General features: G+C 41.7%; 1 protein-coding gene across 10 annotated transcripts in view; it reads right to left on the bottom strand.

The window, feature by feature from the left end:
• Window positions 1-23,274, bottom strand: part of LOC143287718 (cytochrome P450 4F2-like) — a 34,131-nt gene that overhangs the window by 4,634 nt on the left and 6,223 nt on the right. For 3 of the 10 annotated variants that reach the window (XM_076595942.1, XM_076595947.1, XM_076595948.1), the window contains 10 exons: window positions 20,337-20,532; window positions 14,235-14,404; window positions 13,078-13,202; window positions 11,729-11,791; window positions 10,647-10,770; window positions 8,859-8,988; window positions 7,813-7,942; window positions 5,154-5,266; window positions 1,329-1,494; window positions 156-221 (listed from right to left, as the gene is read on the bottom strand). In XM_076595942.1, the coding sequence (XP_076452057.1) occupies window positions 156-221; window positions 1,329-1,494; window positions 5,154-5,266; window positions 7,813-7,942; window positions 8,859-8,988; window positions 10,647-10,770; window positions 11,729-11,791; window positions 13,078-13,202; window positions 14,235-14,404; window positions 20,337-20,532 (1,283 nt within the window). Of the gene's footprint in view, window positions 1-155; window positions 222-1,328; window positions 1,495-5,153; window positions 5,267-7,812; window positions 7,943-8,858; window positions 8,989-10,646; window positions 10,771-11,728; window positions 11,792-13,077; window positions 13,203-14,234; window positions 14,405-16,210; window positions 16,362-18,842; window positions 18,994-19,854; window positions 19,873-20,336; window positions 20,533-23,274 lie in introns of those variants that run through there. The other 7 variants (XM_076595944.1, XM_076595946.1, XM_076595945.1 and 4 more) reach the window with 7 other exon arrangements.

Raw genomic sequence — 23,274 nt, 5'->3', positions numbered from 1 at the left:
CATCTGTTGCATATTTGAACGGTCTGTTAGTCAGTTCAGTGCCATTTATTTTCTCCTCCCCACGGCTACATACGAGTGCATTACCAACAACAGTCAGAAACAAATGCAACCAACATCAAAAACAATACCAGAAAAAGGAAAGGTAGACGACTCACTTATGCAGCAAGCGACCAAGAACCACCTTCTCTTCGTTCATGGCAAAGTGCTGTCCAATACAGTTCCTGCAACGACACACACTCTTGTATATATATATCTCTCAGTGTATATACACATGGATATATCTATATCTATGTCATATTATAATTATCATATTTTATATGTATACTGATAAATATATATATATATATATATATATAGAGAGAGAGAGAGAGAGAGAGAGAGAGAGAAAGAGAGATTTATATATATATATATATATATATATAGAGAGAGAGAGAGAGAGAGAGAGAGAGAGAGAGAGAGAGAGACAGAGAGAGAGAGAGAGAGAGAGAGAGAGAGGCAGACAGACAGATAGATAGATAGAGAGAGATTTAAAGCTTAGTCTTTTGTGAAGGACTATGACTCTCAAACTAGAGGAAAAACTGCACTGGCTCTTAGTGCTGCAGCCTTGGGGGCTGGATGGCCTTCAGGAACCATCCCTAAGGCCGACTGTCCTAAAACCCTCTTGGCCGAGAGAGTGGGGATGTAACTTGGGCGACACACTCTCCACAATAATCAAATTCTAGCCCAGATTTCCTCCTCTGCTGTTCTGATGGTCATAGTCGAACATGACTGACTATCATACACACACACACACGCAAACACACATTTCCCTCTCTCTCTCTCTCTCTACATAAAAATAAATATAATTTATAGGGAGAGAGAGAGATTAAGAGAGAGAGAAAGAGAGAGAGAGAGATTGATACACAATTCTATATATCCTGGCAAATCCTCCGAGTGTGAGCACGTGTGTGTGTGCACGAGTGTGTTCATGTGTTCGTGTGTGCCCACATGCATATATGTGTGCATGCATGCATGTTTGCATACGTGTGTGTGTGTGTGTGTGTGTGTATGTGTGTGTGCGTGTGCATGTGTGTGTGTGTGTGCCTGTCTGTCTGTGTCTGTGTGTCTGTGTTTGTTATACATTTTTGTGTGTGTGCATGCCCGTGTGTGTGTGCATGGTGTATGTGTGTGTGTGCGTGCGTGCGTGCATATATGTGTGTGTGCGTGAATATATCAAATATGTGTGTGGGTGTGAGCATGTCTGTGTGTATGTATGCACGCACACACATGCATGTTTGCGCATGTGTGTGTGTGTGTGTGTGTGTGTGTGTGTGCATCCTGAGAATGACCTGGGCCCGGCGGAGAAAGGCACAAAGGCATAGGTGTCCTTGTCCTTCAAGTTGTCCGGGTGGAAGCGATCAGGGTCAAAAGTCCAGGGGTCTTTCCAGACAACCGGGTTGTGGTGCAGGTTCTGCAGGTGAATGGTGCAGAAGGTGCCCACTGGTAACATCACACCTGTACACAGGTAAGGTCACACCTGTACACAGGTAATGTTTCACTCATACACAGGTGATGTCACACCTGTGCACATGTCACGTCACACCTGTGCACAGGAAATGTCGCATCAGTACACAGGTAGCATCTCATCTGTACGCAGATAACGTCACATCTGTAAACAGGAAATGTCACATTTGTGCTCAGGTAACATCACACCTGTACAAGGTAATGCTTCACCTGTGCACAGGAAACGTCACATCTGTACACAGGTAACATCATACCCATACAAAGCAATGTTTCACCTGTACCTAGGTAACCTCAAAGCTGTACACACAATCTTCATACCTGTATAAGGTATTATCACACCTATGAAAGGTAACGTCACACCTGTACAGGGAAATGTCACATCTGTACAAGGTAATGTCACACCTGTACAAGGTAACACCATACCTGTACACAGGTAACATCGCACCTGTAAAAGGTGACGCTACATATGTTAAAGTTAATGTGACATCCGTACAAGGTAATGTCACACCTGTACACAGATGATGTAACACAGGTAATATCACGCCTGTAAAACACAATGTCACACCTGTTCAAGGAAACGTCACACCTGTACGCAGGTAACATCACACCTGTACAAAAGTAACATCACATCTGCACACATGTAATGTCACACTTATACACAGGTGACAAGAGAAAAAAAAAAAAAAAAAAGGTTAGAGGTCCCATACCCTTTCACAGACATTGGGATAGCGAATTCAGATCCACTGTGTCTAGCGCTTAGCACAGCAAGGTTGGGCCCAATTTTCTCCTTCCTGCCAATTCAACCTTCTCCGACCGAAGTCAGGTACCCATTCACACCTGGGTAGAGTGAGGAAAATCAGGGCAAAGTGCCTTTGAACCCTGATGACTGGTGAACACTGGATCAGAAGTATTTGCCTGCCACGGTGCATCCTTGCAGTCAGCAAATTAACATCACACCTGTACACATATGCATTCACCAAAAATAGTTTCACACCTGTACACACAGGTGCAGTGATAAATAACGTCACATCTGTACAAAGATGCATCCCCTAAAATAATGTCACTGAAGTAGCATCACACCTGTACACAGGTGGTCACAATAATGTCACACCTATATAAAGATGCAGTCACAATAACATCAAAGCTGTGCAAACGTGTTGCAGGAATCTTGTCATCCCTGTATAAAGGTGCAGTCATCTAAATAACATCACACCTGTGCAGCAGTGGCAGTCACCATGATAATGTCACACCTGTAACTGTCCATTAACTTATTTCTGAATCCAATAGTTTCCACTGTCCATCAATTCATTTCTAATAAATTTTGTTTTCCATTCCAGTATTATTGTACGCTATATCATAATTGATTAATAACTTTTGTTTTCGGTTTTAATATTATTGTACATGTGATATTATATTTGTGACTGTGTCTGTGTACAGGTGTGATGTTGTTTTGGTGATTGCCACCCATATGATGTTATTTTGGCGACTGCCACCTGTGCACAGGTGTGACATTACTGTGATGACTGCCACCTGTGCATGGGTGTGACATTAGTTTGGTGACTGCCATCTGTGCACAGGTGTGACATTATTTTGGTGACTGCCATCTGTGCACAGGTGTGACATTATTTTGGTGACTGCCATCTGTGCACAGGTGTGACATTATTTTGGTGACTGCCATCTGTGCACAGGTGTGACATTACTTTGATGACTGCCACCTGTGTACAGGTGTGACATTACTTTGATGACTGCCACCTGTGCACAGGTGTGGCATTACTTTGATGACTGCCATCTGAGCACAGGTGTGACATTACTTTGGTGACTGCCACCTGTGCACAGGTGTGACATTACTTTGATGACTGCCACCTGTGCACAGGTGTGACATTATTTTGGTGACTGCCATCTGTGCACAGGTGTGACATTACTTTGATGACTGCCACCTGTGTACAGGTGTGACATTACTTTGATGACTGCCACCTGTGCACAGGTGTGGCATTACTTTGATGACTGCCATCTGTGCACAGGTGTGACATTACTTTGGTGACTGCCACCTGTGCACAGGTGTGACATTGGTGAAAGCCACCTGTGCACAGGTGTGACATTACTTTGATGACTGCCACCTGTGCACAGGTGTGACATTAGTTTGGTGACTGCCATCTGTGCACAGGTGTGACATTATTTTGGTGACTGCCATCTGTGCACAGGTGTGACATTACTTTGATGACTGCCACCTGTGTACAGGTGTGACATTACTTTGATGACTGCCACCTGTGCACAGGTGTGGCATTACTTTGATGACTGCCATCTGAGCACAGGTGTGACATTACTTTGGTGACTGCCACCTGTGCACAGGTGTGACATTACTTTGATGACTGCCACCTGTGCACAGGTGTGACATTATTTTGGTGACTGCCATCTGTGCACAGGTGTGACATTACTTTGATGACTGCCACCTGTGTACAGGTGTGACATTACTTTGATGACTGCCACCTGTGCACAGGTGTGGCATTACTTTGGTGACTGCCACCTGTGCACAGGTGTGACATTACTTTGGTGACTGCTACCTGTGTACAGGTGTGACATTACTTTGATGACTGCCATCTGTGCACAGGTGTGACATTACTTTGGTGACTGCCACCTGTGCACAGGTGTGACATTGGTGAAAGCCACCTGTGCACAGGTGTGACATTACTTTGATGACTGCCACCTGTGCACAGGTGTGACATTAGTTTGGTGACTGCCATCTGTGCACAGGTGTGACATTATTTTGGTGACTGCCATCTGTGCACAGGTGTGACATTACTTTGATGACTGCCACCTGTGTACAGGTGTGACATTACTTTGATGACTGCCACTTGTGCACAGGTGTGGCATTACTTTGATGACTGCCATCTGTGCACAGGTGTGACATTACTTTGGTGACTGCCACCTGTGCACAGGTGTGACATTGGTGACTGACACCTGTGCATGGGTGTGACATTACTTTGATGACTGCCACCTGTGTACAGGTGTGACATTAGTTTGGTGACTGCTACCTGTGTACAGGTGTGACATTACTTTGGTGACTGCCATCTGTGCACAGGTGTGACATTATTTTGGTGACTGCAACCTGTGCACAAGTGTGACATTGTTTTGGTGACTGCCACCTGTGCACAGGTGTGACATTATTTTGGTGACTGCCACCTGTGCACAGGTGTGACATTAGTTCGGTGACTGCCACCTGTGCACAGGTGTGACATTAGTTTGGTGACTGCCACCCACGTGCAGGTGTGATGTTAGTTTGGTGACTGCCACCTGTGCACAGGTGTGACATTATTTTGGTGACTGCAACCTGTGCACAAGTGTGACATTGTTTTGGTGACTGCCACCTGTGCACAGGTGTGACATTATTTTGGTGACTGCAACCTGTGCACAAGTGTGACATTATTTTGGTGACTGCCATCTGTGCACAGGTGTGACATTATTTTGGTGACTGCCACCTGTGCACAGGTGTGACATTAGTTCGGTGACTGCCACCTGTGTACAAGTGTGACATTAGTTCGGTGACTGCCACCCATGTGCAGGTGTGATGTTAGTTTGGTGACTGCCACCTGTGTACTAATTATTTTGGTGACTGCAGGTGTGACATTGGTGACTGCCACCTGATGATGTACCCTCAATGGTGACCGGTTTGGTCAGCTGGCGCTGGATGAAAGGCACTGGGCAGTGCAGCCGCATCCCTTCCTTGATCACCTGCGTCAGGTACTCCAGCTTGGACAGGTCCCCCCTGCACGCACACACAGACACATAGACACACACACACACACCTGCAGTAATGTTCTAAATAAGCTTATGCTAGTAAGTGATATACAAACAAGGTTGGGGGAAAATTCATGTCTGAATGATGTACCAACAAGAACCAAGGTTAGGAAAACTTATGTTTGAATGATGTTCCACCATATGACAATGACTATATCTTATTCTTTATCTATCTGTATGTGTGTGCCTCATGTTTTAGAAACATTAAGGTTTCATGTCAAACAAAATGGTTTTATTCTATTCACTGCATCATCCCAAACACCCGAGACTCCCTTGTCTGTCCTGACAACGGATGACAGACAGACAGACACTCTTATAACTGTCCTGACAACGGATGACAGACAGACAGACACTCTTATAACTGTACTGACAACAGATGACAGACAGACAGACACTCTTATAACTGTCCTGACAATGGATGACAGACAGACAGACACTCTTATAACTGTCCTGACAACGGATGACAGACAGACACTCTTATAACTGTCCTGACAATGGATGACAGACAGACAGACACTCATAACTGTCCTGACAACGGATGACAGACAGACAGACACTCTTATAACTGTCCTGACAACGGATGACAGACAGAAACTCATAACTGTCCTGACAACGGATGACAGACAGACACTCTTATAACTGTCCTGACAACGGATGACAGACAGACACTCTTATAACTGTCCTGACAACGGATGACAGACAGACAGACACTCATAACTGTCCTGACAACGGATGACAGACAGAAACTCTTATAACTGTACTGACAACGGATGACAGACAGACACTCTTATAACTGTCCTGACAACGGATGACAGACAGACAGACACTCTTATACCTGTCCTGACAACGGATGACAAACAGACACTCTTATAACTGTCCTGACAACGGATGACAGACAGACACTCTTATAACTGTACTGACAACAGATGACAGACAGACATTCATAACTGTCCTGACAACGGATAACAGACAGACAGACACTCTTATTACTGTCCCGACAACGGATGACAGACAGACAGACACTCTTATAACTGTCCTGACAACGGATGACAGACAGACACTCTTATAACTGTCCCGACAACGGATGACAGACAGACAGACACTCTTATAACTGTACTGACAACGGATGACAGACAGACACTCTTATAACTGTACTGACAATGGATGACAGACAGACAGACACTCTTATAACTGTACTGACAACAGATGACAGACAGACAGACACTCTTATAACTGTCCTGACAATGGATGACAGACAGACAGACACTCTTATAACTGTACTGACAACGGATGACAGACAGACACTCTTATAGCTGTACTGACAATGGATGACAGACAGACAGACACTCTTATAACTGTACTGACAACGGATGACAGACAGACAGACACTCTTATAATTGTACTGACAACAGATGACAGACAGACATTCATAACTGTCCTGACAATGGATAACAGACAGACTGACACTCATAACTGTCCTGACAACGGATGACAGACAGAAACTCTTATAACTGTCCTGAGAACGGATGACAGACAGACACTCTTATACCTGTCCTGACAACGGATGACAGACAGACACACTCTTATAACTGTCCTGACAACGGATGACAGACAGACAGACACTCTTATAACTGTCCTGACAACGGATGACAGACAGACAGACACTCTTATACCTGTCCTGACAACGGATGACAGACAGAAACTCTTATAACTGTACTGACAATGGATGACAGACAGACAGACACTCTTATACCTGTCCTGACAACGGATGACAGACAGACACACTCTTATAACTGTCCTGACAACGGATGACAGACAGACAGACACTCTTATAACTGTCCTGACAACGGCTGACAGACAGACAGACACTCTTATACCTGTCCTGACAACGGATGACAGACAGAAACTCTTATAACTGTACTGACAATGGATGACAGACAGAAACTCTTATAACTGTACTGACAACGGATGACAGACAGAAACTCTTATAACTGTACTGACAACGGATGACAGACAGACACTCTTATAACTGTCCTGACAACGGATGACAGACAGACAGACACTCTTATACCTGTCCTGACAACGGATGACAGACAGACAGACACTCTTATACCTGTCCTGACAACGGATGACAGACAGACAGACACTCATAACTGTACTGACAATGGATGACAGACAGACAGACACTCTTATACCTGTCCTGACAACGGATGACAGACAGACAGACACTCTTATAACTGTCCTGACAACGGATGACAGACAGACAGACACTCTCCTGTCTGTCCTGACAACGGATGACAGACAGACAGACAGACAGACACTCCCTTGTCTGTCCTGACAAAAGATCACACACACACACACACACACACACACACACACACACACAGAGTCTCCTGTCTTTCCTGACAATGGCTGACAGACAGACAGACAGACAGTGGATGACAGACAGATTCTCTCTTGTCTGTCCTGACTATGGGGGACACACAGACAAGACAGCAGTCAGCCAGTGCATACCACTCGAGGTCAGGGCGATCTCTCCCTTCAAGGATCTCGTCCACCTCGGCCTGGGCCCTGGTCTGGCACTGCGGATGTCCCGCCAGAGAGAACAGGATCCACGAGATGGCGCTGGCTGTCGTGTCGTGCCCTGAGTCACATGGGGTGAAGATTAAAGGTGAAAGGTCCTATACTATAGTCAGTCTTTTATGATCTTCAAGACAGTGATTTTATATCCATATCCACTGTGTCTAGGGCTCGGAATAGAAGGGAAGGGCCCAATCCACCCTCACCCAACCCCCCACACACACCCCTCTTCCCCTTCACCCCTGCTCTTATGACCTTTCCCGACAAAAGTCAGGAATCCATTCATACATGGGTGGAAAGAACTGTACTGGTTTTAAAAGAGAATGATTTTAATTTTTTTTTTATTCAGTGATTACGAGTACAATGAACAGAAAAACACCTAACAAACAATAGAAAACAAACAATAACAGGAAAAAAATAAATAAATAAAAATTAAAAAAACCAACAGACTTACACTGTTGAATTTCAAAATTGGTTTCAGCATGAAACTGATGTATATAATTATGCTTGTTCTTGGGTTTTTTGTGTTTTGTTTTGTTTTGTTTATTGACAATGTCAACCTTGATGATAACATGGACATATACATAATGACAAATCCCCCCTTTTTTTTTTTTTTTTTGCTTGCACAGGTTATATTTCTCCATATAGAAAAATATACATCACAAAGGGTTTTTTTTTTAGGAAAAGAAAAGAAAAAAGAAAATAACATAACTACCAATAACAACACATTTCACAAGTTCACATCACGCTGTAGTACACTTCTTTTTAAAAGTCATAACAACAGAAAAAACATAACATCACTGCGTGTATTGGCGAAAAAACAAATAAAGGAAAGAAAAATAATAAACGAATAATGTGATTATAAATAAAAGTTTCCGAGTCCATTTCATTTTTAGACCAAAAGGGAGAACAAATCCTGGTCAATACATGGAAATCGAACCTATGGACACTTGCCTCCTGAATGGAACCAGAGCACCAACCTTCAAAGAGAAAAGTGTCGACCTCGTTGCGGATTTCCAGGGAGGTGAGACCCTGTCCCGTTTCGTCTTTGGCCGTCAGCAGAATGTCCAGAAAGTCCAGGTTCCTCTTCTTGCTTATCCCCTCCTTCGCCTGGAATCAGTCCATCTTTTTCACACACCTCTTGTCATCATCATCATCGTCACAATCATCATCATGAAAGTCCAGGTTCCTCTTCTTGCTTACCCCCTCTTTCGCTTGGAATCAGTCTGTCTTTTTCACACACCTCTTGCTGTCATCATCATAGTCACAATCATCATCATGAAAGTCCAGGTTCCTCTTCTTGCTTATCCCCTCCTTCGCCTGGAATCAGTCCGTCTTTTTCACACACCTTGTCATCATCATCGTCACAATCATCATCATGAAACTCCAGGTTCCTCTTCTTGCTTACCCCCTCTTTTGCTTGGAATCAGTCTGTCTTTTTCACACACCTCTTGTTGTCATCATCATCGTCACAATCATCATCATGAAAGTCTAGGTTCCTCTTCTTGCTTACCCCCTTCTTTCGCCTGGAATCAGTCTGTCTTTTTCACACACCTCTTGTCATCATCATCGTCACAATCATCATCATGAAAGTCCAGGTTCCTCTTCTTGCTTATCCCCTCCTTCGCCTGGAATCAGTCCGTCTTTTTCACACACCTTGTCATCATCATCGTCACAATCATCATCATGAAACTCCAGGTTCCTCTTCTTGCTTACCCCCTCTTTTGCTTGGAATCAGTCTGTCTTTTTCACACACCTCTTGTTGTCATCATCATCGTCACAATCATCATCATGAAAGTCCAGGTTCCTCTTCTTGCTTACCCCCTTCTTTCGCCTGGAATCAGTCTGTCTTTTTCACACACCTCTTGTCATCATCATCGTCACAATCATCATCATGAAAGTCCAGGTTCCTCTTCTTACTAATCCCCTCTTAAGCCTTGAATCAGTCCGTCTTTTTCACACACCTCTTGTTGTCATCATTGTCACAATCATTATCTTTATCATCATCATCATAATCATAACCATTCATCTTAGTGATGATTCCATGATGACATGTGGCAATAACGGTATGTGAAAACGGCAATACTGTGATAACATTTGGTAATTATGATACTATGAGAATATGTGGCAATAACAATACTGTGATTATATGTGGCAACAATACTGTAATGATAATGGCAATAACAATACTGTGATGATATGTGACAATATTGATACTGTGATGACATGTGGCAACGACAGTACCATGATGATATGTGGCAACAACAATACTGAGACAACTTGTGGCAACAATGACACTGGAATGAACCAGTCACTGTGGCCAAGTGGTTAGCACTGTGGACTGACGACTGGGAGGACACTGGTTCAAACCCTATTAGTGGTGGGTTTTTTTGTTTGTTTGTTTCTCTGCCCATGATTGGTTCCTTACCCAGAGCTGAATGTGCTATGGACTCATATAGCAAGACTGGAACCACACACTTCACTGATGCATCTTTGGAAGCGTTGCTAAAAAAAAAAAAATTCTGACCAACATTGCAGGTGTCTGCATCTCTCAGCCTGGTTGATGCTGGGGATATGTTATATAAGAATTGTCAAGTAGCCTAAAATCTTAACAGACTCCACTGCACCAAAAAATGATCACACCAAAATTTGCAAAAATAGAAAACGGAATTTCCCAGTTTCTAGAGCACACACACACACACACACACACACACACACACACACAAACAGAGCAAATACCGTGATGACCTGTGGCATTGAGAACTGACCAGTATCTTTCTGCGGGTCCGAATGATGGTCTCCGACAGGGAGTGGACAAATGCACAGTGCTGCTTGAAGCGGCGACCAGAAGACGTCAAACTGTACACGAAGTCGTTGTACAGCAACGGATTCCTGCAACACATACGACCCACGTCTTTATTCTATTCGTAACAGCACACGTCACACTGCAACAGGGACGCGCTTGCTGACAATGTGAAAATCCAAAATGCACAATCATTCATGACAGACTTGTCATGTCATCAGACAATACATACACTGTACTTGTAGTTTTCAGATCAACACAGTACACACACACAAAATCATTTACAGAACAGAAAAATATAGAAAAAAAATCACCACTAATTTATAAGTTTAAAACAACTAAGAAAAAAGAAAAAGAAAAAAAAAATGCCAAAGCACAAAAATGTATATTCAATGAATAGAAGAATATGAATAAATGATTTGCCAATCTTTTAAATTTCTATTACACTCAATTTAAAAAAAAAAGGAAATGTCTAAACATAAACATTTATTCAACAGAAACAGTATAATACTATAAATTTTAAGTTCATATCAAACCAAACTGAAAAAAAAATCAATATCTTGTGACACAAATTCCCCATTCTTAATTTCACAAAGAAATGACAATGATAAAGATGATTATATGAAGATCTCAAGCAAGGATGGTACATGAAGACAATGTTCAATGCACTGTAAGCATGACAATGATAAAGATGATTACATGAAGATCTCAAGCAAGGATGGTACATGAGGACTATGTTCAATGCACTGTAAGCATGACAATGATAAAGATGATTAAATGAAGATCTCAAGCAAGGATGGTACATGAGGACAATGTTCAATGCACTGTAAGCATGACAATGATAAAGATGATTACATGAAGATCTCAAGCAAGGATGGTACATGAAGACAATGTTCAATGCACTGTAAGCATGACAATGATAAAGATGATTACATGAAGATCTCAAGCAAGGATGGTACATGAAGACAATGTTCAATGCACTGTCAAGCATGACTGTCACGGTGGTGACATGGGGAAGTGGAAAAAACAGAGGTGATGTCCCCTTACCGGCCTCTTTCAAACCACAGCTCTGACAGTTCCTTCACTGCCTGAACATAGGGATGGGTCTCTCTGCACATACACATACACAAATGCATGCACAAACGCACTCACACACACACACACACACACACGTGTGTGTGTGTACACACATGCGCGCGCATGCACACTCACACGCACACACACACACACACACAAACAAAAAAAACTTGCATACAATGTTGAAAGAAAATATCAAAATACAAACACTTACACATGCACACAAATAAACACAAACACACACACACATGCTCATAAATGCACACACACATGCACACACACACACACACACACATCACAAACACACATCAACACTCACATAAAAAAACCACATCGCATCAGCCTTCAATTTATTAACAAGGAACTATCATGACTGATACCAAATAAAGATCCTGTTACTTCATTAGCAAAACAAAATAGAATGATGGCATAAAGTAACCATTTGTTTGTGACAAAGAGAACAAATACAGTGTCTAAGATCTATGCATGTGAACATGGTACTAACAATCAAATATATTTCAAAACTCTGTACTTATCATTGTTTTAACGTGTACCTTTTGTGAGCTTATGTGTAAAAAGCACGTGCACATACATAAGTTGTTTGTCTGCATTTTCTACATTACATACATGATTGTGGGGTGCAATAGCCAAGTGGTTAAAGCGCTGGACTGCAATCAGTAACGGCGCCTGGTGGGTAAAGGGTAGAGATTTTTTTCCCTATCTCCCAGGTCAACATATGTGCAGACCCGCTTGTCCCCTAACTCCCTTTTTGTGTGTATACGCACACAGAAGATCTAATACGCATATTAAAGATCCTGAAATCCATGTCAGCGTTTGTTTGGTCATGGAAACGAGAACATACCCAGCATAACCCCCCCCCCGAAAACGGAGTATGCTGCCTGCATGGTGGGGTAAATAAACAAAAAACGTCAAACACATAAATTGTTACATGTCTGTCTGAAGTGTATATGTGTGCGTGCCTGAAATCTGACTGAATGACACACGAAATGAATGATGAGTGCCCAGTGACAGCCGTCAGTTGGCTCTACCCAGGTAGGCAGCCTGTTGTGCAAATGACCCCGTGTTTGTAAAGCGCTTAGCCAGAGCTTGGTCTCTGACCAAGGATAGGCGCTATGTTAAGTATCAATGTCATTCATCATTCGTTCTTCTTCTTCTTCTTCATTCGTGGGCTGCAACTCCCACGTTCACTCATATGTACACGAGTGAGATTTTACGTGTATGACCGTTTTTACCCCGCCATGTAGGCAGCCATACTCCGTTTTCAGGGGCATCATTCATTCAGTGTGTAAGTAGTTTACCCCTTGTTCTGTATGTCGTCCTTGTAGCTCATGGCACACTGCAGAATGACGTCCAGGGTGCAAAGACTGACCAGACTGAAGGCCTCAAAGTTGCCCCCCTCTTTCACATGGTCACTGATCCTCTCCTGATGAAACACACACACCCTTGTGTACATAGTTTCAGTGTCCGTTTCAAGGAGGTGTCAAAGTGTGCAGACTGAGCACTACCCCACATAGTTTCAGTTTCAGTTTCAAGGAGGTGTCAAAGCGTGCAGACTGAGCACTACCCCACATAGTTTCAGTTTCAGTTTCAAGGAGGTGTCAAAGCGTGCAGACTGAGCCATACCCACCACACCATAATAAATAAAAAAAATTATTAAAAAAAAACAGGCGCGTGACCTTCGTGTAAACCCAATGCACTGGTCAGGTCTTGAAAGCCTTTAACTCAAGGTTTGTGTGCACAACAGGCTGTTAATAGAGACCATGGTGGACCACAAAACCCTGTGTGGGATTACTATGAAGGCATTACACAGACGATGCACACACACACACACACACACACACACCACCACACACACACACACACACACATGCACACGCATACAAGTATACACACATACATATAATTATAATCGTACATACTTTGACTCAATCTTTCATGCATGTATTCATACGCACATACACAAGCACAAATACATGTAATATATTCACAAATAAATCTGCATGTGTGCACTCACATGTGCATGCGTGCACACACACACACACACACACAGAAAATATGTAATACCTCTTTACTTAAAATGAAATGCAAACACAATCATAACAGATACGTATCCCCTTTAGGAAACAGTAATCTTATGCTCACTGTCAAATAACGCTTCTAATTTCATTGTTATCATTGCTCATCTCTCAATCAGTTCTAACCACAGAAAAAAATATTTTCCATTTTGTAGCTATTGTCATGTTCAAGTGTATGTAGAGAAGGCAAGGGGAAATAACAGTCACTTATTTCTTTTTAACCTTATTATCATAATTGTCAGGGTGACGGTTGCAATTATTCAAGATCCATCAAAAAAAATTGTGTATGAAAAGAAGTTAAAAGAAAAGAAAGGAGAAGACACACACACACACACAATACAACCACCACCACCACCACCACCTTTTATACAACAACTTACAATAAACTTTTCCACAGCAGCGTTGCTAATGGCAACATAGGGTTTGAGGATATCAAAATGGAAGGCGGGGGTGAGCAGACGACGGGAGCGGGCCCAGCGGTCCCCGTTAGCCAGCAGCAAACCCAGGCCCAACCATGGCTCTCCGAACCTGTACATTCCTGGTTTGGGTTCTGAGGGCAGACACAGTTCAGATCTCAATCTGTTTTTGTTTTTTTGTTGTTGTTGTTGTTTGTTTGTTTGTTGTTGTTGTTTTTTTGTTTTGTTTTTTATCTTTATCTATTTATTTATTCATTTCATTTATTTATTCATTCATGCATTCATTCATTCACTCATCAACTCTCATACTGTTTGTTTTTTTCTTCTTTTTTTTTTTAATAATCTTTATCTATATATTTATTCATTTCATTCATTCATTCATTCATTCATTCATTCATTCATCCATCCATCCATCCATATCTATCTATCTATCTATCTATTCATTCATTCATTCTTTTCTTTCTTTCATTTATTTATCTATTCATCTATTCATTCAGTTGCATATTTTTTTGGCGTTTTTGTTTGTTTGTTTGTTTGTTTTTAATCTAATCATTCATTTATTCATTATATAGTTATTAACTGTGTGTGTGTCTCCCACCACATTCACAATGGAAACAACCGAATCTGAGGGAATGGGATAAATCCCATGCTCGACAGAATTTCATCCCACTCTCTACTTGACATGGAGTGGTGGTCTGGATGCTAGTCATTTGGATGAGACATTAGACTGAGATCCCGTATGCAACATGCAGTGAAACTCATGTAAAGTAACCCTTGGCAACAAGAGAGTTGTTCCTGGCAAAATTCTGTTGTAAGATCCACTATGTGGAGTGATGGCCTAGAGGTAATGCGTTCACCTAGGAAGCGAGAGAATCTGAGCGCGCTGGTTCGAATCACGGTTCAGCCGCCAATATTTCCCCCTCTCCACTAGACCTTGAGTGGTGGTCTGGACACTAGTCATTCAGATGAGAAGATAAATCGAGGTCCCGTGTGCAACATGCACTTAGTGCACATAAAAGAACCCACGACAACAAAAGGGTTGTTCCTGGCAAAATTCTGTAGAAAAATCCACTTCAACAAGAAAAACAAATAAAACGGCATGCAGAAAAAAAAATAAAAAAAATGGGTGGTGCTGTAGTGTAGTGATGCACTCTCCCTGGGGAGAGCAGCCCGAATTTCACACAGAGAAATCTGTTGTGATGAAAAGAAATACAAATACAAGTATAAAAATGTGTGTGTGTGTGTATCTGTGTGCGCATGACTGAAGGTTAAGTGAATGACATGTGAAACAAATCATCAGCACCTAAAGGCTGCTGCCAAACAGCCTGTTGTGGAAATCATTCTGTGTTTGTAAAGTGGTTACAGCTTGGTCTCTGAGCAAAATTAGGTGCTGTACATATAACAACGATAAAGATAATGATAATAATGTTGATGATGATGATGATGATGATGATAACAATAATAATAATAATAATTATACAGTAGTATTATTACCATCATCGTCATCATGATGATAATACAAACAACAACAATAATGATACTACTACAACTAATATCATTAGTTATGATAAGTGTAATAATAATGATAAAAACATGGACCAAACATTGGTCTTCCAGAGGGAGATGCAATGTGAACTGGCATCAGATCAAGCTGTGGCTATCTTATCCTTAAAATAATAAACCAACAAATGACGGGGTTTTTTTTCTATCATCACATTCCTTACACACCTACTTTAATGGTTATACTCTTTCCCACCTCTACTGCTTTTCAAGCCACCTTTTTTGTTTCCAAACAAAACAAAAAAAAAAGAACTTATGTAATTGTTTTCTATATTTTCTTATCCAAATTCAAAATACCTCTGCCAACAACGTTGGATGGATGGATGATAATCAATGGTACAAATACCTTTCAGCATTGCAATGAAGGCTGGGCCACCCACCTGAGTGTTTAAGAAGCTCTCGGACATTGTCTGGGTGGAAAAGACTCACAGTCGGTCTGAAGGGACCCAGCCAGAACCGGTAAAACTTGGGGTATTTTAGCATCAGCTGGTAGCCATAGCGCAGTCTGTCTTCCGCTTCCATTCCTTTCACCTGCAGTTCACACCGACTGACTGACATCCACCGACAGTAAGCACTGGGAGGTATTGTTTTACTGGGTTTTTTTGGGTTTTTGTTGTTGTTTTTTTTGTTTTTTTTTCCTGTTCTCATAACAGATTTCCCTTGTGTGAAAGTCAGGCTGCTCCTGTTCTCTGGGGAGGGAACGTCATCACAGTGCTGGGGTACCCTCGTTTTTCTTTTTTCTTTTTTTTTTTTTCTGACTGTAAGTATACGTTGTTTTTGGGTTTTTTTTACTATCACTGGATTTTCTTACAGAATTTTTGCCAGGGACAACTCTCTAGCTGCTGTGGAATATTTTTATATGCTGTATGTGCATGTTACACATGGAGCCTCTGTTTATATCGTCTCATATGATTGACTTGTGTCCAGACTCACTCAAGGTCTACAGTGGAACGGTAGAAAATTTTGGCGAAAGTGGGATTCGATCTCACACACTCAGTTTGTTCATCGCATAATTTCAAAAGTGCTTTCAATAGGAAGCCCAGTCAATTTCCTCTCAGATAAGCGTATATGGTGTGCATACTTTTGAAAAATGAAACTAAAATAACCTATAGAACTGTTTGTTGATTTATACCCATTTTCACTGAAAATTCCTTGGCAGAGGCCACGTAGCAGGGAATGTTTCCCTGGCAGTTAACAGGTTAAATTAATGTAGGACTAACATTTATCTATAACTAACTTAACATTCATAAAATGCTACTGTGACATTTCATGAAAAAATGTATTATTGTCATCAGAACTGAAAATGATCATCACTTCCTGCTAAGTCTGTTACAGTACTTATCATGGGTTACCACCTCCACCTCAAAATCTTTGTACATCGCTCAGTTTCAAGGAGTGAAAGAGAAACAGTAATGTGAAAGAAGTTTGTTTATTTATCTATAGTCTGTTCATCTAAAATGATGATATTATACTGAAAATAAATGATATCATTATTATTTGGATTATTATCATTTCTATCATAATGATGATTGCTATTATTAATTAGAAACTGACATTTCTGTGTATTCGAATGAAAAGGGGGGCGGTTGAGGTAGAGGGGAGGGAGGAGGCAAGGGGGAGGGGACTAAGAAAGGAAGAGAGAGGGGGAGAGAGAGAGAGAGAGAGAGTTTCAGTTTCAGTAGCTCAAGGAGGCGTCACTGCGTTCGGACAAATCCATATACGCTACACCACATCTGCCAAGCAGATGCCTGACCAGCAGCATAACCCAACGCGCTTAGTCAGGCCTTGAGGGATTAAAAAAATATATATTAAAAAAAAAAAAAAAAAAAGAGAGAGAGAGAGAACAGAATGTGGAAAAGATAGAGTACAAAATGTAAAATGAAGAGGGTGAGTGTCAGTGATTGGAGAGATGTGAAAGAACATAGTTTGATTTTGAACAACTCAAGAGCGTGCATTGCTTCTCCATATATGTGCTTATCATTATCAGTTACACTTATTTTGTGCTAATCTTTAGTCAGAGACCAAACTGAAAACAAATTAATGCTTTACAAACACAGTGTCATTTGCACAGCAGTCTGCTTATCTGGGTAGAGCTGACTGACAGCTGTCTATCATTCGTTTCTGGTGTCAGTCAGTCAGGCTTCAGTCACGTGCGCACACGCACGTGCACACACATACACACATACTTTACTTGGGAGCCATTGTAACTTGACTGCAACCAGGTTAACAAGTGATGACTTTTGTTCTAAGAGAACTTATCATGCTTGCTCCCTGTGATAAGGAACTATAGGGACAGCTGCACAGTACCAGGTCTTCAGAGAAGAAGCCCCCCTCAGTCAAGTGTTTCGGCCCTGATTTTACCGACAAAATAATCTCCCTTTTTTTCCCTGCCAATATTTTCCAATTAACCATCAGAAATAATATTCTGGTCATTACAAAAATCAATACCTTAATGTTGGTTCTCCATGGAATAGAGAGTCTTTTTTTCTTTCTTTTTTTTTAATACCCAAGTGGGGATTTGGGGGTGGGGTGGGGGTGTGGGGGGTGGGGAGAGGTTGTGTAATTGATGTGAAAAGATCACTTGACAAACAATATATCATGCTCTCAGATCACCTAAGATGAAATGAGTGTATAACTCTGTGTGTGTGTGTGTGTGTGTGTGTGCATGCCCACGCACACACATGCATGCCTGTGTATCTGAAACTTGTGCTAGTTTGTGTCCAAAAATGCATGTGCGTACAGATGCATTTATCTCATGTGCTTGTCTGTGTCTAGGAACGAGTGAATGTGCAACTGGATACAACTGTTGTTCAATAATTTACAACTAATGCATGTCATACATGACAACTGGTCAGATCCTATGGTCCAGAAGATACATCAAGTTTTAAAGTACAGTGGCACGTAAAAACCCACATCTCCATTTTTTCCAGAGCCACCCAGGGCTATACCCAGTGTTCCAGCAGATCATCATTACAAACCAACTCCTACCAACCATGGGTGGTCTGCCTGTACCTGATGTTTTAAGTAGCTCTCTAACACAGTCCGGGTGATACAGTGCCAGAGTGGGTCGCAAAGGTCCGCTCCACAATCGGAAGAATTTGGGGAATTTCAGCATCAGGCCATTGGTGTAATTCATGCGCTCTTCCGGCGACTTGCCATGGAACTGAAGAATGTATAGTATATATGTGTGTTTACTGTTATGTTACCAAATAAATCTATTTCAAGGGTTATTTCTATATCAAATAGTAACAAACGTGAAAACCAAAGTTATTTAGTCTTGTCACATAACTTCTAGAGTCATTCTCACTTACTATTACTGTTTTCATCTGCTGAAATGTACTTATTTCAAGTGTTATCTTTGAATGAAAGAACAAATGATATGGAAACATATATTTCCTACCAAAGGTATCAATTACACCCTTCTTTCAGAACCTTTAAGAACCAAAGGTAAAATCGATAATTTGGCATCCAAAACTAAAATGAAGCAGGTCTTTTGTGCCTAATTACTGATTTTTTTTTCTTCTAAAACTGTTTACATTGCTTGTATTTTCATAGCGGAGCAAAAACATTAAAATATAAACTTTGCCCAAAGAGAGGAGACAAGCACAGGTGGTGGTGTTTTGCACTGGGAGAGATGAATGGCAGGGGACAATGAGGCTGAGAAGGCATGGATGTGGCAGCATGTACACACACACACACACACACGCACACACACAAATAAATAAATAAATAAAAATAACACACATATACACACATGGACACACACACACTCTCTCTCCTGCTCTCTCTCACACAGACACACCACACACACACACACACTCACACACACATACACACACCTTCACACACACACACACTACACACATACACACACACACACACACACTTTCAAACACACACATGCTCTCTCTCTCTCTCTGTCACCCCCCACCCATCCCAACACACACACACACACACACACACAAATACAAAACATTCACAAACACCTACACACAGACACAGACACACACAAACACAAGCTCACCATGTGCAGATTCCCCCAGATCCAACTGAAACTGGTCTCCCCAGGCAAAGCATTGAAGCACACACACACACACACCCCTACACCACACACACACCTCTACAACACACACACACACACAAGCTCACCATGTGCAGATTCCCCCAGATCCAACTGAAACTGGTCTCCCCAGGCAGACCACTGAAGCACACACACACACACAAACACACACCTCCACACTGCACACACACACACACACAAGCTCACCATATGCAGATTCCTTCAGATCCAACTGAGACTGGTCTCCCCAGGCAAAGCATTGAAGCACACACAGCCACACAAATACCTCCACATAGACACACACACACATGTACAAACTCTCTCTCTCTCATGCACACACACACACTCTTTCACACACACACACACACACACACACACAAACGCCTACTCACACACACTCACACACATACACATATACACACACACATACACACACACAAACTCACCATGTGCAGATTCCCCCAGATCCACCTGAAGCTGGTCTCCCCAGGCAGAGCGTTGAAGAAGCTGAAGAAGCCCCTGTACCACATCACCCACCTCACTGCCTGCACCACCAGCACCGTCACCACCACCACCACTGCCCCTTGCACCAGCGGCGAAGTTGCCACCACCTCCATTGCCATCCCTCACTATCACTGACTGCTGACAGAAAAAAAAAAACCAAAACTTTCTGGGCTTGCAGTTTTAACTCTTACATTTACTGGCAAGCAGACCATCTGCTGACAGAAAAACACTGTACACATCTGCATGCTGAACTCCCATGCTGATTGGAGTGGTGGCCCACAGGTAATACACCCGCCTAGAAAGCAAGAGAATCTGAGCACACTGGTTCGAATCCTGCCAGCATTTTCGCCCCCTCCACGAGACCTTGAGTGGTGGTCTGGACGCTAGTCATTCCGATGAGATGATAAACCAAAGTTCTGTGTGCAGCATGCATTTAGCGCACGTAAAAGAACCCATGGCAAAATTCTGTAGAAAAATCCACTTCAATAGGAAAATAAATAAAATTGCAGGCAGGAAAAAATACAAAAAAAAAGAAAAAAAGGTGGCGTTGTCAGTGTAACAACGTGCTCTCCCTGGGAACAGCAGCCCAAATTTCACACAGAGAAATCTGTTGTGACAAAACAAGAGTAATACAGTAATAATAACACAAGTACACTGTTGGCTGATTGGAAAACACTTTCTGCGTTCGCTGGCTTACCCTTCAGTCTCATATTCATTTGCAAGTAATATGACCACTGACAGACAGACAATTTCTGTTTTTGCAAGCTTAACTCACTCAGTACGACCAGTCCTCTCTTCTCCTCTACACAGACCCCTCGGATGTCCAGTGGGTGTCTCAATGACCCAACCTTTAGCTTCCGTCGTCAGAATTGTGGTATTCTTTGTCAACATTCACCTCTTCAGTATGAGAGCCTTCCACTTGCACTTGCAATATTTTGATGGTGGTAACTGGGGTGAAACGCTGTTAACGTCTTTTCTTTCGCCGTTCGTATGGAGAGAGTTAACACTTTGTTTTGATTTCTCTGTCTCTGTATGGCTGCCTACATGGCAGGGTAAAACAGTCAAACATGTAAAAGCCCCACTCATGTACATACGAGTGAACATGGGAGTTGCAGCCCACGAATGCAGAAGAATTCTCTGTAAAACCCAGCTGCTTCCCTTGGACTGAGTGCAGCTATTTTTAAAGGGATTTAATGTGTTAAAAAACAAAACGAAACATTATGTGTATTTTGTGTAGGAAGTATGGCTTCAGCCACTGTAGGGCTAGTCCACACAAACAGCAGTGCAGCTACACTAATGAGGTACAAAGTGATAGCTCTCAAATTCACTCACAAGTACAATGGGCTTTCATGTGCTCAAAAGCGCTGATAACTCCCCACCTCAGCTCCCTCAGTACAGTTTATGATACAGACAGAAAGACACTCACTTTACAGAATCTTAGAGAAATGATTATGACTGTTATACACAAAGCATCATACTGTTATTACAGATAATGATGATATGGATACTTACATAGAAGAGGACATGATAAAACACATCTGTTTAGACAATACTTTAAACTATACGTTCATTTCCCTTGGGGCTGGTGGATGAAGCAGGGAGGCAGGGAAGGAAGCACTGAATAGGAAAGAGGGGGGAATGGACAGTACATGTGTGTATTGTGAGTGTTGTTATATTGTTTCAAATTAATATTCCTAGAGAGTTGTGTCTATAAATGATATTTACTCATAATCAATGATTTTTTTTTTCAACCTCCTTTATTTCACTGATGTCACAGCTGCTTAATACGCTTAGAGCTGGAGGGTGTTATGTATTAAGTTCATGGTATTATCCTTATCATTATCAAGTATCATTGTCATTAAATTATTATAAATCATTATAAAGATGCATAACAGAGAAGCATTCACAAAGAAATCAGATAAAATGAACCAGATTTTATGAGTAAATCATAATTATGTGTTGTAGGGTCACCAACAGAATCATACAAACGGGACGAAGATGGAGAGAGAGAAGCAGAGAGCAAGAGATAGCGCCAGTGTGGACACAGACAAAAAACTTGATCAAAGCATGAGACTGGATAATTCACAGAAATGTCTTTCTTTGTAATACTTTCAGTTTCATGGACAAGTAGCTACAATCAACAAGCTGGTTTCTTCTGTCTTCTTTTACTTAAGACTGATGCATATGACAAGATGCTTTTTTATGTGTTTTTTTTTTTTTCCAGATGGTCTACCAAACAACTTATCTGTACATTGTTGATGTGGATTTATTTGTTTTAATAATTAAGGTTACCTAGATAAAGTAAAATATTTTTTTCTCTTGAAAAAAGTTTCATTGATGTTGTTTTGTTTTGTTTATAGAGAACTGTAACTCTTAAGTGGTCTTCTCCCTCAACTCTGTGAAGAGTCATTGGGGTGCCACAAAGAACTGTTCACAAGATTACTCTAGGTCTGTCATTTGTCTGTCAATGCCTGGGTCTCTGCAAATAGTTTTCCTGTCCATTCTGCAGTGTTGTCACTCCATCATTTTTTCTGTCTCCCCTTCCATCTCCCTCCCACAACAGTTCCTTGGAGGATTGTTTCAGCAAGGCCCCTGGATCTTGTGTGACTATACTAGCTCAGCTTTTTTTCTTTTTCTTTTTTATAATCTGATGTCAGCAGATCCATATATATAAGGTCCAATGTGTTGCTTGATGGATTGGTACACTTGTTCATTGGTGAGGATGTGATGCAGTGTACCTGATGATCACAGTACCTTGCAATAACATCCCATTTCTATGGCTTGAATTCTCCTTTCCAAATCCATGTGAAGGTTCATAATCATGCATACCTCATATGCACACACGATGATGGAATAACCCCAATGCATGCAGGAGTCTGC

Source organism: Babylonia areolata, chromosome 11 (genome assembly GCF_041734735.1).
Source record: "Babylonia areolata isolate BAREFJ2019XMU chromosome 11, ASM4173473v1, whole genome shotgun sequence".
In the NCBI taxonomy this organism is placed as follows: Eukaryota; Metazoa; Mollusca; class Gastropoda; order Neogastropoda; family Buccinidae; genus Babylonia; species Babylonia areolata.
Note: the sequence above shows the minus strand (reverse complement) of the source record. Positions and strands in the feature narration are given on the sequence as shown.